General features: G+C 45.4%; 1 protein-coding gene across 1 annotated transcript in view; it reads right to left on the reverse strand.

Annotated features, from left to right (window-relative positions):
• The window catches only part of LRRC69 (leucine rich repeat containing 69), a 39686-nt gene extending 31784 nt beyond the window's left edge, over positions 1–7902 (reverse strand). The window contains exons 1-2 of the mRNA XM_065399667.1: positions 7720–7902; positions 2688–2814 (exon numbers count right to left, since the gene is read on the reverse strand). Of these exons, the coding sequence (XP_065255739.1) occupies positions 2688–2814; positions 7720–7902 (310 nt within the window). The remainder of the gene's footprint in view (positions 1–2687; positions 2815–7719) is intronic.
• Between the last annotated feature and the right edge of the window lie 13690 nt (positions 7903–21592).

Genomic DNA, 21592 nt, shown 5'->3' on the forward strand with positions numbered 1-21592 from the left:
TCTCCATTGCTATAATGATCAACACCCCCCATAATACGCCTATCAAGAGCCCTGCGTCCTACACATACCTATCACAACATGTGGTGTACCTTATCCAGTGCACAAAATTCTCCAATAGCAAGTATGTGGGCGAAACCGGACAGTCACTATGCTCTCAAATGAACTCATGGAGGAAAATGATTAAAGAAAAAAACACCATATAACCTCTGGGTGAACACTTTTCACAAAGCGATAACTTTCCCTGACCTATCAGTCCTCATCCTCAAAGGAAACTTGCACAATGCTTTCAAAAATAAGCCTGGGAGCTTAAATTCATAACTTTGCTAGACACTAAAAAACATGATCTTAATAAAGACACTGGATTTATGGCTTATTACAACAATTTGTAACTCAGCAATCCCCCTTTTATGACTACAGAGCTGTTAACGGGCCACTTCTCCCTAAATGGTCCCTTAGAATATGTACCAACTACTTATACTAAACTATTTGTTCCATCTTGTAGTTAGCTGTGATACTCGGCATACTTTTCCCAGACCTGAAAAAGAGCTCTGTGTAGCACGAACACTTGTTTCTTTCACCGACAGAAGCTGGTCCAATAAAAGTTACTACCTTGCCTCCCTTGTCTCTCTCATATCCTAGGACAAACATGGCTACAACAACACTGGATACAAAAAAAAAAATTGACAATTTTATATATATTCTTCTGAAGAAAGACACTGTAAGGATAACGAATCATTGTTCTTTCATAACTTATGCTGGTAATGATGTACTGACCTTGGGGTGCAATTATTCCATCACAGAAAGACAGCATACTTATGGCAAGCACCTCTTTTTATGACTTACCGTAGTTTCTTTCTTGCTTTTTTTTTGCAAATGGTTGTTAATAATAGCTGTCATTCATTCATTCAGCTATAAAGTAGACCTGTGTGAAAACTTTGGCTTTGCACAGATTTTTGAGAACATTTTCTTTACTTTTGAGTCGTGAGGTAATTTAATCTTGCCATGATGATAGGTGGTTTCATTCTGACTTGTTGTACAGCTCTGCCTTCATAGGTTATAAGCCAAGAAGGGACCACTGTGATCATCTACTCTAACCTCCTGCATAACACAGACCAGAGGACTTCACCAAATTAATTCATTTAAACTAGAGTATATCTTTTAGAAAGATAGCCAATCTTGATTTAATGATTTCCAGTGATAGAGAAATCCATCACAGTCCTTCGTAAATTGTTCCTATAGTTAATGTTTCTGTATCAGCCAACACAATTAGGTTGCAATCCTGAGAAGGGCCTCTGAGCACTACTGAAATAAACATGACAATTAATAAATAAATAAATGGTTTTTTTTTTGGCAGACCTCTGGTGAAGGAGTCAAATACTAGTTAGATCTTTAAAATAAAAGAAGCTGGAAAAATTTATTAGTAACCACATTTATATTTTTAGTTATAAATGCCAAAATAATAGTATCTCAAGCAGAAGCAGGAAATAATCCCCCACCTTTTGTACAATACTGTACAACCAGGTTGATGCATTTTAGGAAATTTCTGCTTCCTTGTGAAATATCTACCATAGGCAACTACTGAAGGCATAACATCACTAGTTCTATCCGAGATGGCAAAGCTTAGGTGTGTAGGTATTTTAATTCAGAGAATGTTGTTAACGAGAATTTAGTCAGATTGTTGCTAATGCTTACTGTTACCCCTTCAGTGGCGCCGGAATAGGGGGGCCCAGAGGGCCATAACCCTCCCACTCGACGGGACAAACCCTGCCCCCTTTCCCTCCTCTTCCCCCCAAGGCCTCACGTCCCCAGCCAGGCCAGCAGCCATGGAGCGCCAGCCGAGTTGTGGGAGCCGTGCAGACTCTCCACCTGCCCACGGTGTGAGGGGGCTGAAAGCAGCCCCCAGGCCATGTCCCCACTCACCAGGCTCCCCGCCTGGCCCAGGGCAGATGGAGGTGGAGGGTCCACGACTCTCCACCGGCTCCTCACAGCTGCCTGCGTGGCTCTCCCCAAACCGGCTCCAGCCGGGCGGGGGGGGGGGAAGGGGGAGTGCTTCAGAGCCGCAGCCCTCCACCTGCTCTCCTCAGGCCACCCGCACCGCGGGCAGGTAGAGGGTCTGTCGTGGCTCCCCACAGCTTCCCGCACAGCTCTTATCATGGCCGGGCTGCAGCTCCAAGGCACTCCCTGGCCAGAGTCGAGTCACGGAGAGCCACACGGGCAGCTGTGGGGAGCCTGGGCCCCTCCACCTGCCCTGGGCATGCGGCCCGGGACACAGACAGGGGGTTGCTTTTGGCCCTGGCCCCACCCCCACCGCAGCCGGGGAGAGGCGGGGGGACTTCCTAGCCCCGCTCCGACTTCCAGCTTGGCTAGGGGCAGGGCCTTGGAGGGGAGGACCCCCCACACACACACTTTTGGGAAGGCTCCGACACTCTTGCCACTGGTCACAGAACTAATTTAACCAGGCATATAAAGAAAACTGAAAACTGCATTAACAGGTAACTTTTTCTTCCAAACATTAAAATTTTCCATACAGAGTAATAAGTTTATAAAACAGGTATGAAAAAAACCACACACTTTACCAAACAATCCTGTTCACTCCAAATATATGAAATAGCTAATGTATTATTATACTTTAGGTCTAAAAACACTCTAATTACTTAATTGTCTGTTTTGATTTGACATTGACTTACCAAATATTGTGGGTGATATTGTAGTAATTTTATTTCCAAACAAGTGAAGCTTTTGCAGTGAACTGAGATATTTCAGCTGTTCTGGAACTTCCTCAAAGATATTGTTTCCCAAATTTAGTTCCGTCAACTATAAAGAGATATTTATAAATGTTCTTACACATTGTATCCTCCTTAGCAAAGATAGACTGAAAAACACAAGCTGATCACATTTTAAACACAAGTGCCCAGGAAATTAAGACCTTTATTAAATTTCCCTTCTATTCTCCCTATATTACAGAAAATTAATGCATATATTCAAAGTACATATAATAAAACAATTTCATATAGCATAAGATCAGTTTTAGGAAAATCCCATTTTACTCTTCTAATCAGTTAACATAAAACAACTAATTAAGCTGCCAGCAAAATATATAACAAACCAATAATACTAAGAAAAGCGGCTGGATTCTGTTCTCATTTACGCAAATATAAATGCAGAATAACTCTCTCGAAATCAATAGTTACTGGTGTAACTAAGAACAGTTTTACCTTGGAATTTCAATAATTTCTGAAGGGATGAAGGTGAAGGAATGCTCAATCACATCTAGGAATTAGTGTAGTTTATTTAGTACACATACATATTTGCACACTCAAAACTAATCTTCATACCCCAGAAAAACTGACATACCTTACACAGATTACATAAATAAATGAGGGCTTTCAAGCAATTAAAAAAATTAATCACGATTAATTGCACTGTTAAACAATAATAGAATACCATATATTTAAATATTTTGGATGTTTTCTACATTTTCAAATATATTGATTTCAATTAGAACACAGAATACAAAGTGTACAGTGCTCATTTTATATTTATTTTTTATTACAACCTAATACAGTAACTCCTCACTTAACATTATAGTTATGTTCCTGAAAAATGCGACTTTAAGCGAAACAATGTTAAGCGAATCCCATTTCCCCATAAGAATTAATGTAAATGAGGGGGTTAGGTTGCAGGGAAATTTTTACACCAGATAAAAGACTATATATATATGTGTGTGTGTGTGTGTGTGTGTGTGTCTATATATATATATAGACACACACACACACACACACACACACACACACACACACACACACACACAGTATAAGTTTTAAACCAACAATTTAATACTGGTACACAGTGATGATGATTGTGAAGCTTAGTTGAGGTGGAGAAGTCAGAGGGTGGGATATTTCCCTTACTGTTAAATGATGAACTAGCAATTGGCTGAGCCCTCAAGGGTTCACTCTCTCACTCTACAAGGCAGCAGGAATGGAGGGAGTACGTGTTAGAAAGCAATATGCGCATTTCCCCTTTAAGTACACTGCCTTGTTAATTAGATCAGCTTGCTGAGACCGCAGCTGCTGCAAGCTCCCTCCGTTCTGAGCCCTGGTGTGTCCCCCCTGCTCTATGGAAGATGAGGTAAGCGGGGTGCAGGAGCAGGGGGGAGGGGGACACCCTGACATTAGCCCCCCTCTTTCTTCCCTCCCCCCCGCACAGCAAGCAGGAGTCTCGGGGAGCAGCTCCAAGGCAGAGGGCAGGAGCAGTACATGGCAGTGGGGGGAGGGACAGCTGAACTGCAGGCAGCTGCTGCACAGGGAACTTAGGGGAGCAGGGAGTTGATAGGGGGGCTGCCGGTCCACCCTGGTTCCAAGCCCCCACCAGCTAGCTCCACCAGGCTGCTCTTCCTGCAAGCAGTAGACAAAGCAGGCAGCTGCCAAACGACGTTAGAAGGGAGCATTGCACAACTTTAAACAAGCATGTTCCCTAATTGATCAGCAACGTAACAACGAAACGACGTTAACCAGGATGACTTTAAGTGAGGAGTTACTGTACAAGTACTGTAGTGCAATCTCTTTATAATGAAAGTTGAACTTACAAATGCAGAATTATGTACAAAAAATAACTGCATTCAAAAATAAAACAATGTAAAACTTTAGAACCTACAAGTCCACTCAGTCCTACTTCAGCCAATCACTCAAACAAGTTTGGTTACAATTTGCAGGAGATAATACTGCCCACGGCTTGTTTACAAAGTCACCTGAATGTGAGAACAGGTTTTCGCATGGCACTGTTGTAGCCGGCATCACAAGATATTCACATGCCAGATGCGCTAAAGATTCATATGTCCCTTCATGCTTCAACCACCATTCCAGAAGACATGCGTCCATGCTGATAACGGGTTCTGCTCAATAACGATCCAAAGCAGAGTGGACCGATGCATGGTCATTTTCATCATCTGAGTCAGATGCCACCATCAGAAGGCTGATTTTCTTTTTTGGTGGTTCAGGTTCTGTAGTTTCCACATTGGAGTATTGCTCTTTTAAGACTTCTGAATGCTCCACACCTCGACCCTCTCAGATTTTGGAAGGCACGTCAGATTCTGAAACCTGGGGTTGAGTGCCGTAGCTATCTTTAGAAATCTCACACTGGGACCTTCTTTGCATTTTGTGAAATCTGCAGTGAAAGTGTTCTTAAAATGAACATGTGTCATCATCCGAGACTGCTATAACATGAAATATATGGCAGAATGTGGGTAAAACAAAGTAGGGGACATACAATTCTTCCCCAAGGAGTTCAGTCAGAAATTTAATTAACACTTTTTTTTTTTAAACGAGCATCATCAGCATGGAAGCATGTCCTCTGGAATGGTCGCCAAAGCATGAAGGGGCATATGAATGTTTAGCATATCTGGCACGTAAATATCTTGCAACGCTGGCTACAAAAGTGCCATGTGAACGCCTGTTCTCACTTTCAGGTGACATTGTAAATAAGAAACAGTCAAAAGTATCTTCCGTAAATCTAAACAAACTTGTTTGTCTTAGCAATTGGCTGAACAACAAATAGGACTGAGTGGACTTGTAGGCTCTAAAGTTTTACGTTGTTTTGTTTTAGAGTGCAGTTATGTAACAAAAAAAAATCTACATTTGTAAGTTTGCACTACAGTACTTGTATGAGGTGAATTTAAAAATAGTATTTCTTTTGTTTATTATTTTTACAGTGCAAATATTTGTAATAAAAATAATATAAAGTGAGCAATGTACACTTTGTATTCTGTGTTGTAATAAAAATCATTATATTTGAAATGTAGAAAAACATCCAAAAATATTTAATAAATTTCAGTTGGTATTCTATTAACAGTGCGATTAATTGTGATTAATTTTTTTAATCACAGTTAATTTTTTTGAGTTAATCACTTGAGTTAACTGCGATTAATTGACAGCCCTAAAATAAATCTAAAACCCAGAGGCTGACACAGATAAACCCTAGGATGCAACAGTGAAGAGACTTTTCCAGAATCACACACATTGAATAGCAAAGGCTCTGCCTCAGGACATCTCCAGATTACATTGTGGGATGATCAGCACTTCCCCGTGTCCCCTCAGCATAGAGTAAAAATCCTTTTTAAAATAATGGAAAAATATATGCATTTGTTTTCTTGCCCCAGTTACAGGTTTTGGGTATTTTTAAAGTAAAGTAGTTTGAATTTTACCAGAATATTAAAAAAAAAAAAAAGAATTGGTTTAAAGAAATGTATATTAATCCCACGCTGAACCATGATAAAGCCAAATTTAAGCCTGTAGTCAAACTTCCACTATCAAGTTTATGATCCATTAAAAATACAATCTTAGACTGGAAAACCTGGCATACCCTAACTACATATATGGTAATAAACAGTATGAAACTATTCCCCACCATACATACATACATTATACTCTGCACATTCCACTTGGTCCAATAGCTGGTTAAATTAATCCTTATTTAATCTGATCAAACCTCAAGAACCAAATCATTTGTATTACAAATACAGCTTCCACTTGTCATCTCAATTAATTTTGGATAGTTTAGACAGGTATTATTGGGCAATTCAGTCACTAATTATAGATATTTGCCATTAACCAGGGTGTTCAAAATTCTGAATGAGACCAAGGAGGACCTACAATAAAAGATGACCAACTAAAAACTAGGGTTTTGAGACAATGTGTTTTTCTAACTGTATGCACCTTACTGTTATGTTATATTGTCAGGACTGACCACTTATTTCAGCTAAAGTTAGGAAAAAAGTTTATTAAAATGTGATGCAAATGGAAGTAAGACTGACCCCAGACTCCTGCACTTTCTAGAAGTTTCATAGGGAGGGGGCCTTGATGTCAGCTAGCAGCTACAGTCAAAGGATCGCTGCACCACCTGAGGTCTAGGTCTACACTACAGCGGGGGTCCGACCTAAGATACGCAACTTCAGCTACGTGAATACCGTAGCTGAAGTTGCGTATTTTAGGTCGGCTTACCTAGCGGTGAGGACGCGGGAAAGTCGACCGCTGCCGCGCTGCCGCCGACTCCGCTGCCGCCTCCTGCCGAGGTGGATTTCCGGAGTCGACGGCAGAGCGATCAGGGATCGATTTTACCGCGTCTTCACTAGACGCGGTAAGCCGATCCCCGATAAACCGATTGCTACCCGCCGGATCGGCGGGTAGTGAAGACAAAGCCTCAGATAAGCTCTTCTTTCCACATCTGGAGCTGCCACAACTCCCATCCCGGCTTTTGACATTTTTAGTTCTTATCGAGATAAGGGGCCTGGGTTATAAAACCGGACGGGGCCCCACATCCTCAACTAGTATGACCCGCAAAACTAAGCGTTCTATGAGCAGGGAATCAAACCGAGGTCTCCCACATGGCAAAAGTTCTCCCAGTGAGCGACCAACGCGGGGAGCAGGCAAGGGACCCCGGCGCCAGCAGTGCGATGGGGAGAAAGGGCAGCGGCACAGGCACGGCGGGGGCAGGCCAGTAGCGATGGGAGATGCTAAGAGGCCGGGGGCTGGTGGGTGGCTGCAGCCCTCGCGAATCGCAGCGGCCAGGCTCTGTGTGGGCGAAGAGCGACTCCGCATCTGAGACACTGGGCTCGGGCGGCAGGAGGCTAAGCGCGCCCCGGCCTCGCATCCGCCCGGCTACACGCTGGGGCCCAGGGCGCGGCTCCAGGCGGGGAGGTGGCAGCCGCCTGCGGGGCCTCACCCGGCTCAGGCCGCCCAGCTCGACGGGCAAACAGCGCAGCTCGTTGTCGCGCAGGCTCAGGGTCCGCAGCCCCGGGAGGCTCGCCAGGCCCCGGGGTACGCGCTGCAGCCGCATCCCGCGGAGCGACACCGAGCGGGTCCCACGACCGCCCCGCCGCGCCCGCAACAGCAGCCGCTCCGCCATGGCCCTAGCGTTACGCGGCGGCGATCACTGCTTGACCGTTACCTAGCGCGCTGCCGCGCATGCTCCGGGACAGCGAGCCGCTGCCCTCAGGCGGGCTAACGCCGCTTGCCGCTTGCCGCTCTCCGGGCTGAAGGCGGAGGGACGCGCAGGGCCCAAACTGCGCGTGCGCGGGGCGATCACGAGCAGGAGGCAGCGGAAGGAGAGGGGCGAAGTCACAGGCCGGGGCTAAGAACAGGGTTGAGACAGAGCCTGGCAGTGGCAGAGGGGGCCGGTGACCCCAAATGGCGTGAGCCCGAGACAACAGTGGTTGCACAAATTGGATGTGGGGGGCAGAGTCGTGCACCCTCCCCCCTGGCAGGGCAGCAGCTCTCAGCACTCGCGTCCCAGGCCTGTGTGCTTGAGGGCAGCGTGCACGACCCTCCCCGCATCCCCAATACAAGGCAGCTCCTCCCTGGCTGATGAGATCTACTCAGTGAGCTGCCCCAGGAGACTTGATTCCCTGAAATATTTGGACTGCCATTCCCCCCTCCAAAAATTATAATTCTCAGACACGTTTTTAGTGTTTAAAAAAAAAACCTTATCCACTTATTTGTCTGCATGAAACATCATAGCAATTCATAAACTTGTTTTGGCTGCTGCTCTGATCGCCTGAATCTGACACTTTTTCTTGTAAACCAAATTTCATGCCTTTAAATTATTTACTTTTTAAAATGTTATTTTTACTAGTCTTAGTACACCTTCATTAACCTTCATTACCAGTATGCAGATGGCTGTCATTGTGCTATTTACATTTTAATAACAATCATTGCAAATAATAGTTGCTAGTAGCTTCAGCAATCACATTCTCAGTGTTTCTAGTATAACACTTCCTATTTGTATTGATATTAGTTTTTAATTCTAAATGTTGTTCCTTTCTCTTGTCTATAAATTTATTCTTTGGAATTACCTGACTTCAAGACTAATTGATTTCCTGGACTGGTCAAAACTTCTTCAGTTTCCTTTGATCTACCAATGGGGATTGCCTTTGTCAACTGTTATTTTGCCTCTCTATCCAGGACCTTGGTGTTTTTTCACATCACCACATGTGGGTTCAATGTGGTTCCCAAATATCAAGTAAAGGCCAGATTTTTAAAGGTTGAAAGCACTAGATGCTTTTGAAAATCCCACTAGTGACCTAAAAATGTAAGGTGATTTTGCTTGCTCACTCGCTCGCTCTGCCCTGCACTGCACTACTCAGGACCTATTTCAGGATCAGGAGAATGAAGACCTGACTGTCATGGTAGATGCTGCTGTGCACAGAGGATGGTGGCCTAGCTGTACAGCAATCCTCTTGATAAGCAATGTATATAAAATGGTGGCACTCTTCTCCCATTATAATTAACCAACTGATCCACATTTTTGGTTCTTTAACTGTAAAGATCCCTCTTTGAATTCAGCCTCTACCTGCTCACTAACCATATGTGATATAAACCTTGTCTTTTACTAACTGCTCCAGGAAGATTTAACTTACAAACACAGCATTGTCTCTTACATCTTTCTTGCATTATCACTGAGTCCATGACTCTGACATCCACAAAGCTGCAAGGACACAGTCTGATAAGCTGCAACACAAATATTTTCAGTTTACTTAAAACATTGTAATGTTGTGTCTCAGCACACATGCAAAGTGCAAGGTTGGTCGCCTGGCCCAAAACATCCAGGAATAGGATGTGGCATTTACTAGACATGCTACATATTTGTTTCTGAAGCTGTACAGGATGTTTTCATTATAACCAAGTGACCTGGCAGGTCGCTCCCTATTTCATCACAGTGGTAGCTGAACCAATCAGAGCTCAAGGGGGGAAATGTTATAAATACATTTGCTTAAGACAGCCATATTACATCAGTGGCTGATCAATGCAAGAACATGGCATGTCTCTCCTGTGAGGGATGGTTTTACTGACAACACATAGAAGTGTTTTGAAAAGGAGAACACTAACATTCTTATAAAGATCTAACAAAGCCAGGCACATACATTACACGTTATGGACACATTACAGAGACTCAGAGCTAAATTCACAAAGGTACTTAGGCAACTAAGTCTGGATTTAGCTGCCTAAGTCCCTGATTTAGTCTCCACTGTGATTTCCAAATCTCCCACCAAACATTTCAGACACCTAAACTCAGCACCTATGTTTTCAGGGTAAAAGCTCCCTAGGCATCTTAAGTTTCTGCCTCTGAGCATGTGCACTTCTGACTTACTTTAACCATCTGAATGCCTGTTTCCCACCTAAGCCCCAGAGTGATTCACAAACCGGGGAAAATATACAGGCAAATGCCTATCTTGAAAGTGGGGCCTGATCTGGTAGGCATGCTCAGAGGCCACCGACTGGATTGGGTTCCATTCATAATCTGGCCAGAGGAGGATATAGTGTTACTATCCATCTTATAAATACCACTTTACAACCCAGTATTAGAGCAGATGCCTGGCATGTGGGAGACCCACATTCAATTCTCCCCTCAAGAAGAGGGAAAGAAGGGATTTTGAACAGGGGTCTCCCACATCCCAGGTGAATGCTTCAATACTGGGCTAAAAGTTGGCATCTCATCCAGCTGTTTTGTTTGGAGTCAGGCATCTGCCTAGCTCATTCTCACAAGAAGCAGCTTACATACCTATGTCACTTGACTCCAGGAGGGGTTCCCATTCATGGATCACTAGGCAGAGCTAGCAGGGCCGGCTTTAGGAAATGCGGCAGTGATGAGCTGCCAAAATCTTAGGAACCGGTTCCTACCGGGTCTTCGGCGGCATGGCTCCGGCGGGTGAAGGACCTGCCGCCGAAGACCCGGTAGGGAACCGCCCGGTGAGTACACCCCCCCCAATCCGACCCCCACCCATGTCCTGCCCCCAACTGCCCCCCTCAGAAACCGCAACCCATAACCCCCCCCGCTCCTTGTCCCCTAACCACTCCTTCCCGAGACCCCCAACCCTAACTGCTCCCCAGGACCCCACCCCCTACCCAACTCGCCCCGCTCCCTGTCCCCTGACTGCCCCGACCCATCCACCACCACCCTGACAGACCCCTGGAACTCCCACGCGGCGCCTACCCACCCCCCTTCCCCATCCCCTGACCGCCCCCCCAAGAACCTCTGCCCCATCCAACCCCCCCCCCGCTCCCCGTCCCCACCTTATCCAACCCCCCCGGCCCGGCCTCTTACCATGCTACTTACCCCCGCTGGGGCCGGGCCGGAGCCACGCTGCCCCAAGCTGGGCCGGGGCTGAGGCCGGGTCCCGGGGTCGGGCCCGGCCTGGAGCCGTGCTGCGCGGCCGGTGTCGGGGCCCGGGCCGGAGCCGTGCCGCCCGGAGCTGGGCCGGGGCCAAGGTCAGGCCCCGGGGCCGGGGCAGGGCCAGAGCCGGGCAGCGCCGCCCGGCCGGAGCCGGGCCGGGCGGCGCCTGGAGCCCTCCTCGCGCCCCCCCTCACACCCCAGCTCACCTGCAGGAAGCCGCTGCTTCCCACAAACAGCTGATTCGCGGGAAGCAGGGGAGGGGGAGGAGAAGCTGTGGGGGAGCATGAGGGGAGGAGGCGGAGCGAGGTGAGCTGGGGCCGGGGACAGGGCAGGGAGCTTTTGTTAAATTTAAAAGCCGGGACAACCAGTTCTGAAAAGGCTTCTAAATTTAACAACCGGTTCCCACGAACCAGTGGGAACCGGCTCCAGCTCACCATTGAAGTGCGGGGCCCGATTCGACGGGGCCTCGGCAGGGATGACTCACCCGACGGCACTCCGGGTCTTCGCTCCGGGTCTTCCGCGGCACTGAGGGACCCGCCGCCGAAGACCCGGTAGGGAACCGCCTGGTGAGTACATCCCCCCCCATCCAACCCCCACCAATGTCCTGCCCCCGACTGTCTCCCTCAGAAACCGCAACCCATCAACCCCCCCGCCCGCTCCTTGTCCCCTGACCACTCCTTCCCGAGACCCCCCGCCCTAACTGCCCCCCCAGGACCCCACCCCCTACCCAACTCACCCTGCTCCCTGTCCCCTGACTGCCCTGACCCCATCCACCACCACCCCGACAGACCCCCGGAACTCCCACGCCTACCCAACCCCCCCCCCCCCGTTCCCCGTCCCCTGACCGCCCCCACAGAACCTCTGCCCGATCCAACCCCCCTCCCCCCACCTGCTCCCTGTCCCCGGGACTCCCTGCCCCTGCCTTATCCAACCCACCCCCGGCCTCTTACCATGCTGCTTACCCCCGCCGGAGCTGCGCCGGGGCCGGAGCCGCGTGGCCGGGGCCGGAGCCGGACTGAGCCGCGCCGCACCTCCCTGGAGCCCTCCTCGCACCTCCCCGCCCCAGCTTACCTGCTGCTGCTTGTTTCCAGGCTTCCCACGCGAACATCTGATTCACAGGAAGCAGGGGAAGGGAAGGAGAAGGGGGGCGGAGCGTTCAGGGGAGGAGGGGGAGGTGAGCTGGGGCCGGGGGTGGGGCGGACAGCTGCCAGAGCTTGGGAACTGGCTCCAGCTCACCACTGGGCGCGGGGCCCTCTTAGGCGTGAGGCCCGATTCAGGGGAATCGGCCTAAAGCCAGCCGTGAGAGCTAGGCACCTAACTGCAGTGGATATTTAGGCACTGAACTCTGAGAAGGGACATGACTTAGAAGACACCACTCTAGGTGGCATCTCCCATTGATTAGTTGAGGCAATTCCCCGCTGAGCATGCAGGCTTTTGTGGATCAGATTCTAAAGTACTTTTCTCTCTCTATTCATTGTACAGGGAGCCTAGGCACCTAATCCAGGCTTTGTGGATCACAGTGATGTTCCTATGACTTTCTAGGCAGCTAAAAGGCATTGTGATGCTCAGTATCACAATGCCCAAGTCCCTTTATGAATCTATCCTTTAGGGCTTTTCCTCACAGCTTAGAAAGGTGATTTTTTTTTTAAACCGCAGGGTAACTAAGGGTACGTCTATACTTACTTCCTGGTCCGGATGTAAGCGATCGATCTTCTGGGATCGATTTATCGCGTCTTGTCTAGACGCGATAAATCGATCCCGGATCGATCCCGGAAGTGCTTACCGTCGACGCCGGTACTCCAGCTCAGCGAGAGGAGTACGCAGCATCGACGGGGGAGCCTGCCTGCAGCGTCTGGACCCGCGGTAAGTTCGGACTAAGGTACTTCGAATTCAGCTACGTTATTAACGTAGCTGAATTTGCATACCTTAGTCCGAAGTGGGGGGTTAGTGTGGACCAGGCCTAAGGTGCAAGAGCTATTCTGAGGTAAAAAATAGAGAGAGGTTAAACTCTTGCATTTCAGCATTCAGGAAAAGATCTGAGACAATGTTTCTGAAATAAAATCAGAGGGCAATAAGCGTGTGTGTGCACGCGCCAAAGTACAGATTTAGTGTTGAAAATAGGGCTGTCGATTAATCGCAGTTAACTCACGCGATTAACACAAAAAATTAATCGCAGTTTTAATTGCACTGTCAAAAAATAGAATAGCAATTAAAATGTATTAAATATTTGGGATGTTTTTCTACTTTTTCAAATATTTGATTTCAATTTACAACAGAATACAAAGTGTATAGTGCTCACTTTATATTATTTTTTATTACAAATATTTGCACTGTAAAAATGATAAAATAGTATTTTTCAATTCACCTCATACAAGTACTGGAGTGCAATCGCTATCGTGAAAGTGCAATTTACAAATGTAGATTTTTTTGTTACATAACTGTACTCAAAATCAAAACAATGTAAAACTTTAGACCCAACAAATCCACACAGTCTTACTTCTTGTTCAGACAATCACTAAAACAAGTTTGTTTACATTTACGGGAAATAATACTGCCTGCTTATTTACAATGTCACCTGAAAATAACAACAGGTGTTTGCATGGCACTGTTGTAGCTGGCATTGCTAGGTATTTACATGCCAGGTCTGCTAAACATTTGTATGCCCCTTCATGCTTTGGCCACCGTTCCATAGGACATGCTTCCATGCCGATGACTCATTAAAAAAATGCATTAATTAAATTTGTGACTGAACTCCTTGAGGGAGAATTGTATGTCTCCTGCTCTGTTTTCAGTGCATTCTACCATATACTTTGTGTTATGGCAGTTTTGGATGACGACCCAGCACATGTTGTTCGATTTAAGAACACTTTCACTACAGATTTGACAAAATGCAAAGAAAGTACCAATGTGAGATTTCTAAAAATAGCTACGACAATCGACCCAAGGTTTAAGAATCTTAAGTGCCTTCCAAAATCTGAGAAAGATGAGGTGTAGAGCCTGTTTTCAGAAGTCTTAAAAGAGCACCAGTCCAATGTGGAAACTACAGAACCTGAACCACCAAAAAAGAAAATCAACCTTCTGTTGGTGTCATCTGACTCAGATGATGAAAATGAACATGTGTCAGTCTGCACTGCTTTGGATTGTTATCAAACATAACCCATCATCCACATGGAAACGTGTCCTCTAGAATGGTGGGCAAAGCATGAAGGGATATATGAATCTTTACTGCATCTGGCACGTAAATATCTTGTGACGCCAACTACAACAGTGCCATGCAAATGCCTGTTCTCACTTTCAGGTGACATTGTAAACAAGAAGCAGGCAGCATTATCTCCTAAAAAGGTAATCAAACTTGATTGTCTGAGCGATTAACTGAACAAGAAGTAGGACTGAGTGGACTTTTAGACTCAAGTTTTATATTATTTTCACTTGTGTGCATTAAATGTTTATTATAGAAACTGAATGGCCTAATATACAATGGAAAGAGACTAAAAGAAATAACACTTTCATTCAGGGCTTTACATACAATAGGTCTGAGGTTTAACTCTGTAGAAAGTTTTTCCAAATTACAAAAATACCGTTATGTGTGTCCAAATTTGAGAGAGATTTCACAACGGTAGCAAATTGTGGTGAGATGGCTCCCCATCCGTCACAGTTTGTTACCCCTGGACCAGAGGATTGGGAAAGATGATAGAATTGTGACAGATAAATCCCCATCTATCACCACTTACCATCCCTGGACCAGGAGATGGGGAAAGGTGAGAGGTACCATATTGTGAGGGGAAAACCCCAGTCATCACAACTTGCTATCCCTGGACTAGAGAATGGGGAAAGGGAGAGGCTGCAAGTTATGACAGGCCAGCAAAAGAGAACACCTGGGTGTCAGTAATTGCTACCACTAGCAAACTGTGCCAACAGCGGTTTGTAACTATGCAGGGCAGGGACCCCCTCACCATGCAGACAGTGACAGGACCCAGCCCCGCCCAAGACGTTGGAGACCCCTCACATGGCCATGGAAACAGCCACAGTGCAATGCTATGGCATGTGGCCGGGGGGCTCGGGAGGAGCCCCCACCTCCCAAAGGAAAAGGGTGCATCTGGGAGAGCAGCAGAGCCTGGTAGTCAGTGCCCTCTACCACACCTAAGCACACCAAACACTGGAACAGCATCTCAGCATGCAGTACTAGCTACGCTGGCCACTACTGAAGATAGTGTGAGGAGTTGCGGTGTTAAGGGGAAGGTGAGGGATACGCAGCTGTGACAGGGTGGTCTGGTGCTGTATGGAGTTACCTTAATGACAAGTTAAGCAGAAGAGACATGCTGAGACAGTAAGTGAAGTGCACATGCCAACCTGGACATTTAAAGCCATACTGACCAATGTTTTCAAATTACTGTAATTTTCCCCAATATTCCCAAATGCAAACCTCACCCCCTCCAGTCCCATGACATCCCCACTGCCCTCCAATACCTCTACTGCCATCCACAGTTGTCAACTTTCACGTGGTAAATAAGCACCCCGACTTTCACAATAAGTCAAAAATCAAGCTAATCCCATTTCAAAACAAGACCAGAACAAGCCAATCCCTAAGAACCCCAACACTCTATGTGACTAGATCCCCCCGGCATGCAGTCTGGGACTGTGGTGGGCCCGCTGTGCACCCCTCTCTCTCCCCTCCCTTGCCCCTGCTTGCCCCCCCCCCCCCCCCCCGCTTGCCGCAAGCCGATCAAAAAAAGAAGCAACAAGCTACAAGCCAAAAACTAGCCAACAAGCAACTCTCAAGCCAATTAAGCCAAAAACAAGGCCAATTTCTGCATTTTTTTTTTTCAGGTTTAGCATGTCTTCTGCCATCCCTTCCCCTCACTAATACCTAATTCAGTCTCCCTGCCCCCCCTCCCCCCACCATTCCTCCATGCCTTGTACTCCACAGAACACTTAGCAAGGAGAGCAGAGGTGAGGTCCCACCCAGCAGGGCTATGATAAGCTTGCATTTGTGGAAGTAGGGCTGCAACACCACCTGGGAAAGCAGAGACAAGATGTTTGCTCTCAGCAGGTGGTTTGTAGAACAGAACCATGCAGGCCCACCATCTCCCTTCTGCACCGAGTCCCAGGAGAGGAGCAGGCACATTACCCCCTCTGCAATACTCTCCCACTGCACCCATAGGTTGGGGGAGAATATGCATGAACCCACTGCCTGATCCCCAAACCCTCGCTGCTGCAGAGTCCTGGGGTGAAAGGGGCTGTTCCTTGCTCCCTGCTGCAGCCACAGCCTGTGGGAAATGGGGCATGACCTTGACATACCAACTACCACCCACCCCCTCTGCCTCCATCTCATGCTAGCAAGACTGTGCCATCTCAGCTCTGCACTTCAAATCTACCCCCATCCTGCCATTAGCTGCTGAGCCTTTGGCCAACCCCGCCTCTCCCACACTCCCATTGGGAGAAGCAAAGCAGAGAGCAACTGCATCAGCTAAAATCTTGGGCATCAACAGCCACACATGTGCATCAGTCTGTCTCAGGGTATGTCTACAATGGGGGGAGGGGGAAGACCACAGCAGCAAGTTTAAGAGTCCAGGTAAACTGAATCAAGCTCATGCTACAAGGCTAAAAATTATAGCACAGACATTCCCCCACTCAGACCCATGTTCCCCCTCTCACCCATTGTGACTCTGCTATACAGACTACAAACTCTTCAGGCAGATCCTGGTTGTGCAGCATCTAGGACAGTGGCTCTCAAACTTTTTTACTGGTGACTCCTTTCACACAGAAAGCCTCTGAATGCGACCCCCCTTATAAATTAAAAACTTTTAAATATATTTAACCCATTATAAATGCTGGAGGCAAAACCGGGCGTGGGGTGGAGGTTGACAGCTCGCGACCCCTAATGTAATAACCTCACAACCCCCTGAGGGGTCCCGACCCCCAGTTTGAGAACCCCTGGTCTAGGACAATTGGGCCCTAATCTCAGCAGAGCGCTCTCAAACATAACACAAGGCCTATGCCCCGGTTAAGAACTTTACAAACCCAAAGTTCATATTTGATCTGCCCTCTTAAAGTATATGATGTAAAGAGAGAACATGGCTGTAATGACCAGAGCATTTTGCATACCAGTAGTCAAGTCACCCTATTTGCATCAAGTAATAAAGATGAACAGCAATAGGAAACACAGGGCATTGGTAACATGCCAACAATGTAGCAAGAGGAGGTTTGGAGCCAGACATCATTGAAATGCCTTGTTTGATGAACTGACTGTGAATTTCATTAACACTGGTCTACAATTTTTGAGAAGTCGTCTGCTTCAGAGATAAAATGTGCTATTTATTATGTATTTTGATGTGCTGAATTCAAATATGACAATTAAAACAACTGATTGGCTACTGTTTCTAAGATATTTAAGTTTTTACATTTTATGTCTATGTATAGTGTGTAGATAGTAGAGTTTTAATCATAAATTGTAAACCTAGGTCTTTTCATGTGTTTATGGTTGCTTTACATGATAATATTTCACCTGTCCTGTTTATGTAACACTTTAAAAATCAGCAAAAGGGTTATATAAATAAAATGTATTATGAAACAAAAGACAAAAAACTATTATGTACATAGTTTAGTCCTATTCAGTGTCTGCTCAGCGCTTCTTGGCTTGTCTCTTATATTCATTAAATGGAGCATCTCTTGTCACTGTCCAGCAATAGTCTGCAAGCATTGATGGGCTCCATTTGCCCTGATAGCATTTCTCCATTGTTGCAATGTCCTGGTGAAATCGCTCGCCGTGCTCGTCGCTCACTGCTCCGCAGTTCGATGGAAAAAAATCTAGATGAGAGTGCAAAAAATGTATCTTTAGTGACATGTTGCAACCAAGGCTTTTGTATGCCTTGAGGAGGTTTTCCACCAACAACCTGTAGTTGTCTGCCTTGTTGTTTCCGAGAAAATTTATTACCACTAACTGGAAGGCTTTCCGTGCCGTCTTTTCCTTGCCACGCAGTGCATGGTCAAATGCATCATCTCGAAAAAGTTCATGAATCTGAGGACCAACAAAGACACCTTCCTTTATCTTAGCTTCACTTAACCTTGGAAATTTTCCACGGAGGTACTTGAAAGCTGCTTGTGTTTTGTCAATGGCCTTGACAAAGTTCTTCATCAGACCCAGCTTGATGTGTAAGGGTGGTAACAAAATCTTCCTTGATTCAACAAGTGGTGGATGCTGAACACTTTTCCTCCCAGGCTCCAATGACTGTCGGAGTGGCCAATCTTTCTTGATGTAGTGGGAATCTCTTGCACGACTATCCCATTCACAGAGAAAACAGCAGTACTTTGTGTATCCAGTCTGCAGACCAAGCAAGAGAGCAACAACCTTCAAATTGCCACAAAGCTGCCAATGACGTTGGTCATAGTTTATGCACCTCAAAAGTTGTTTCATGTTGTCATAGGTTTCCTTCATATGGACTGCATGACCAACTGGAATTGATGGCAAAACATTGCCATTCTGCAATAAAACAGCTTTAAGACTCGTCTTCGATGAATCAATGAACAGTCTCCACTCATCTGGATCGTGAACGATGTTGAGGGCTGCCATCACACCATCGATGTTGTTGCAGGCTACAAGATCACCTTCCATGAAGAAGAATGGGACAAGATCCTTTTGACGTTCATGGAACATGGAAACCCGAACATCACCTGCCAGGAGATTCCACTGCTGTAGTCTGGAGCCCAACAGCTCTGCCTTACTCTTGGGTAGTTCCAAATCCCTGACAAGGTCATTCAGTTCACCTTGTGTTATGAGGTGTGGTTCAGAGGAGGAGGATGGGAGAAAATGTGGGTCCTGTGACATTGATGGTTCAGGACCAGAAGTTTCATCCTCTTCCTCTTCTGACTCAAGTGAGAATGATTCTGGTGCATCAGGAACTGGAAGTCCTTCTCCGTGGGGTACTGGGCGTATAGCTGATGGAATGTTTGGATAATGCACAGTCCAGTTTTTCTTCTTTGACACACCTTTCCCAACTGGAGGCACCATGCAGAAGTAACAATTGCTGGTATGATCTGTTGGCTCTCTCCAAATCATTGGCACTGCAAAAGGCATAGATTTCCTTTTCCTGTTCAACCACTGGCGAAGATTTGTTGCACAAGTGTTGCAGCATATGTGTGGGGCCCACCTCTTGTCCTGATCTCCAATTTTGCAGCCAAAATAAAGGTGATAGGCTTTCTTAACCATAGTGGTTATACTGCACTTTTGTGATGCAAAAGTCACGTCACCACAAACATAGCAGAAGTTATCTGCACTGTTCATACAAGTACGAGGCATCTCTGCTCACTTTGGCTAAAGAGAAATGTGTCCCTTTGCAAAATCAAACACTGACAAATAAGAGAGCATGACACTGTATGATTTCTAGAGCTGATATAGGGCAGTTTGTTCAGCAGAGTGATGTAAGCTTCATTATGATTGCATCATCCATGACTTCTAGGAATAACATGATGCAATTCATATCATGTATGATGCAATACCAGCTTCAGATTGCATCATTCATTGTTTTGCCTAAAAAGCAAGTACTGTCCAAACCCAGTCATAGATTTATTCATAGATCCCGTCAAAGATGTATTTTAGTCATTTCTGGTTTAAATTGAGATCCCTTCCCTTTATAACTCACTTATCCTCCGCCATTCCCAAGTCAAGGGTCGTATATACTGACCCAATAGCATATCTTGAAAACTAGAGCCAATCAACAATTTTAAGCATCATTTTCGTTCTCAGTGACCCAGAATTAGTAAAGTTTGACTACATTTATTTCAGAAGCATTTTGGCTGTAGAGCAGTGTATTCTGTTCACTCTGTTTTTCAGTGATAATACCTGTAATAAAGAGATTAATGTTTAGTATCCCATTGACCATCTCTCCCCACTGCAGTTTTATAATCCTGTAGCCAGTTTTCAACACATGTGAATGCTCCTACCCAAGTCAGCCTGAACTAATTCTGGGAAAGTCTGATATAATGTTTCATTGAAATGCTTCACTAAAGTTCACATGTATGGCAACCCCTTTAGCCACTAATTCTGTAACTTTATCAAAAGCAAAAAAGTGTTTGCCTGGAAAAAACAGGAATAATCTAAAAGCCCCAATTTATGCGAAAAACAGCTGAATGTTTACAGCTTGTCTAAACATGGCAAAAAGGGGACATGATTAGAGCCCTGCAAATCCACGGATATCCGCAGACCATTTTTGGGAATCATGGATCAGATGTGGATGTAAATTGCGTACCCGCTCAGGGTTCTAAACATAACTTTCTACAGTATTTGAAGGATGAGACACCAATCAGAAAGTGGTGGAATATTTTGTGGCACAAGGGACATAACTATAATAATGGGATAAAATTGAGAAATTAAAAATGTGAATTGAAAAGCAAGAAAGACTTCAAAGCAGATCTATAATTTTAGAAGCGTCAATGGAAATCATGTAAGCCATGCTTCAATATGCAGCAAAAAGTTAAAATACAAAATGAAACGGAGCTTTTGTAGTATCTAGCTGGCCACATTTCACTTAAGATGGGAAAATTCTATAATACGCTGGAGTGGATGCTACCGAAAAAAGCCATGGCAAGTACAACTGGTGACACTAAGAGATAACATTGATTTAAAAACAGGAGAAAATGAGCTTTTGGATCTCTATTTCTTTAATAGAGAGTTGTCTTCTTGAATGGAACTTGTGGTTGACTAAGACATGATGCTGTTGTAGGATTATGACAAAAGTGAACATCATTAAGTTCACTAGTTTCAGAGGGAACAGGAAGTACCGCAGAGAAATTCTGTGATAGATAATCTATTTCAGGACAAACTGATAAGTGGAAATCTTATCCAATTCAATAAACACAAATAAGTTTCTAACTTCTTAATTCAAGCAGGTTAAAGCAATGGAAGTTTCCATACATTTTATTTTTTTTTAATTTTTTTTTTTGGCATGGCCCATACAGCATGAGCAAAGGTCCTTTGCTCACTATCATTAAATATTCTTTTGCTTTGTACAAGTTGAAAACATCTTAAATTGGACAAATTGTTGGATACAGACATATTCCAGAATTCCAATATCATCTTTTTCCCCTTTCAATTAGTGACCCAGGAATAAATTCTGATGAAACCTCAATTAACTGACAATTATTCACCATTCAGCTACATAAATCAGCATGTACACTGCCTAATACATCAATTTTAGGTAACACTAAAAACAATATATTATTGTATTATGGTGAAAATCTTTATGGCATTAAAGAAGATTTCTATATTAATTCTCTCTCACTAATGAATCCCTTTCTGGTAACAGGCATTGCAAAAAAAGTCTGACTCCAGCAATCAAGACATCAATTGGGTTCATCCAGTTGTTACAATGAATACCAAACGAATAAAGATTGCCAAACGATGTTATATTTGGTTAACACTTGTTTTGCC

The sequence above is a fragment of the Emys orbicularis genome, chromosome 2, assembly GCF_028017835.1.
Source record: "Emys orbicularis isolate rEmyOrb1 chromosome 2, rEmyOrb1.hap1, whole genome shotgun sequence".
Classification (NCBI taxonomy): domain Eukaryota; kingdom Metazoa; phylum Chordata; order Testudines; family Emydidae; genus Emys; species Emys orbicularis.